The 1,373-nt window shown below is 52.1% G+C and overlaps 1 protein-coding gene across 1 annotated transcript in view; it reads left to right on the forward strand.

The window, feature by feature from the left end:
• Nucleotides 1-1,210: 1,210 nt before the first annotated feature.
• Nucleotides 1,211-1,373, forward strand: part of BBA_10334 (uncharacterized protein) — a gene marked incomplete at both ends in the record, with an annotated part of 1,143 nt that continues 980 nt past the window's right edge. Inside the window, one exon of the mRNA XM_008605431.1 lies at nt 1,211-1,285. Coding sequence (XP_008603653.1) covers nt 1,211-1,285 — 75 coding nt within the window. The remainder of the gene's footprint in view (nt 1,286-1,373) is intronic.

Consider the following 1,373-nt stretch of genomic DNA (forward strand, 5'->3'; position numbering starts at 1 on the left):
CGTGTTACGTTCTTAGCCATTTTGACACCTTGAACGTAGACCAGATCCGCAGAGTGAGGGACCTGGAATGAGAGACGAAGGGTCAGAAACGAGAGGGGTGACGAACAGAATAGCGGGGTGCGCTGTGCTTAAAAGGTGACAGCGGTTGGCGCTAGTGCACCTGATTACGTAGGTGGATTATTTTTAGCGGGCTGGCCTGGTATGAGTCATAAGAATATTGCGTTAGGCCCTGAAACACATGGTCTTGCACGCAGAAGATTACTATACAAGAGATGTATGTTGGATGCGGCAATTGTAAGATTGGGTTTGTTCGGTTGACAGTTCTTCCTGAACTGTTTGGCTTCGGGGATGCCAGTGACGTTGGCATGCAAGGGAGGGTGGTTCTGCAAAACACATCTCGTGCCTGCGCCATGCGATCATGCCGCTAGTGCGGGTACAAGGCCCCGCCGAGAAATCTTGGGGAAGCATAGGAAGCCTCTGGAGAGCAAGCACCTCGAGTGGCCATACAGGAGGCTTGTTGCAACTGGCGGTGTTCCGGGCGATTCTATGGGCTTCCAAATTCGCATCCCTGGCCCCGTTCAGCGCTGCTCTACAAGTTGGCTAGAGAATATTGGCGCAAGTGTCCTCCTGCGGAATAGCTAGGATATTTCCTGCATTGCGCGAATCTTCGCCAGACGCAAAATGCCAAGAGCAAGACATCGTGTCGGCTTAAACCAGATACTTTCAGCGAACAGGATATTCGGTTTTCGCCGCTGGGCTGGGGAGGCCGTTTTATTGTGCGGGGGGGTGCTGTACAGTGCGTCTGTACCAAACGTGGCTGCATTCGATTCTGGTACACGTCTCTCCACTGGAGGTAGCCTAGAGTTGGTTAGCGCATGCCCAGTGTGGCAGCTTTCTTCCAGTCTAGTGGCTGCTACAGGAGGCAAGCAGCGCCGCGACAAGGCCACGGAAGGCGTTGGCCCGCGCAAGCTAGCAAGACCAAGTTAACACCAGCTAAACCAGGAATAGTGAGGCAGCTCCCAATTCAGCCTGAGGCTGGCCCTTGCAAACTTGTTCCCCCAAGACTTTCAGGCGTTGCCCAGCCAGTGTAACTGCTTGTAGGCATGGTTTTGCACGCAAAACCGGTTCACTAGTTGTGGCACCACAACGCCGTCCACCGTCTATATAAAGAAGTCAAAACATCATCCTGCAGCAGAGAAAAAGATCGACTATGTCATACGCCCAAGATCAGCCGAAGAAACGGGACAGAAGCAACGAAAACTTCAAGAAGAGGTGGCGTACTTTCGTAAAGAATGGCTTCCTAACTCACCGCGACTATCATGCGGCTGTGTATATTTTACTGCGCCGAAAAGGCCAAGTCTATGTGTTTAAAT

This window comes from Beauveria bassiana (assembly GCF_000280675.1).
Source record: "Beauveria bassiana ARSEF 2860 unplaced genomic scaffold BBA_S00137, whole genome shotgun sequence".
In the NCBI taxonomy this organism is placed as follows: Eukaryota; Fungi; Ascomycota; class Sordariomycetes; order Hypocreales; family Cordycipitaceae; genus Beauveria; species Beauveria bassiana.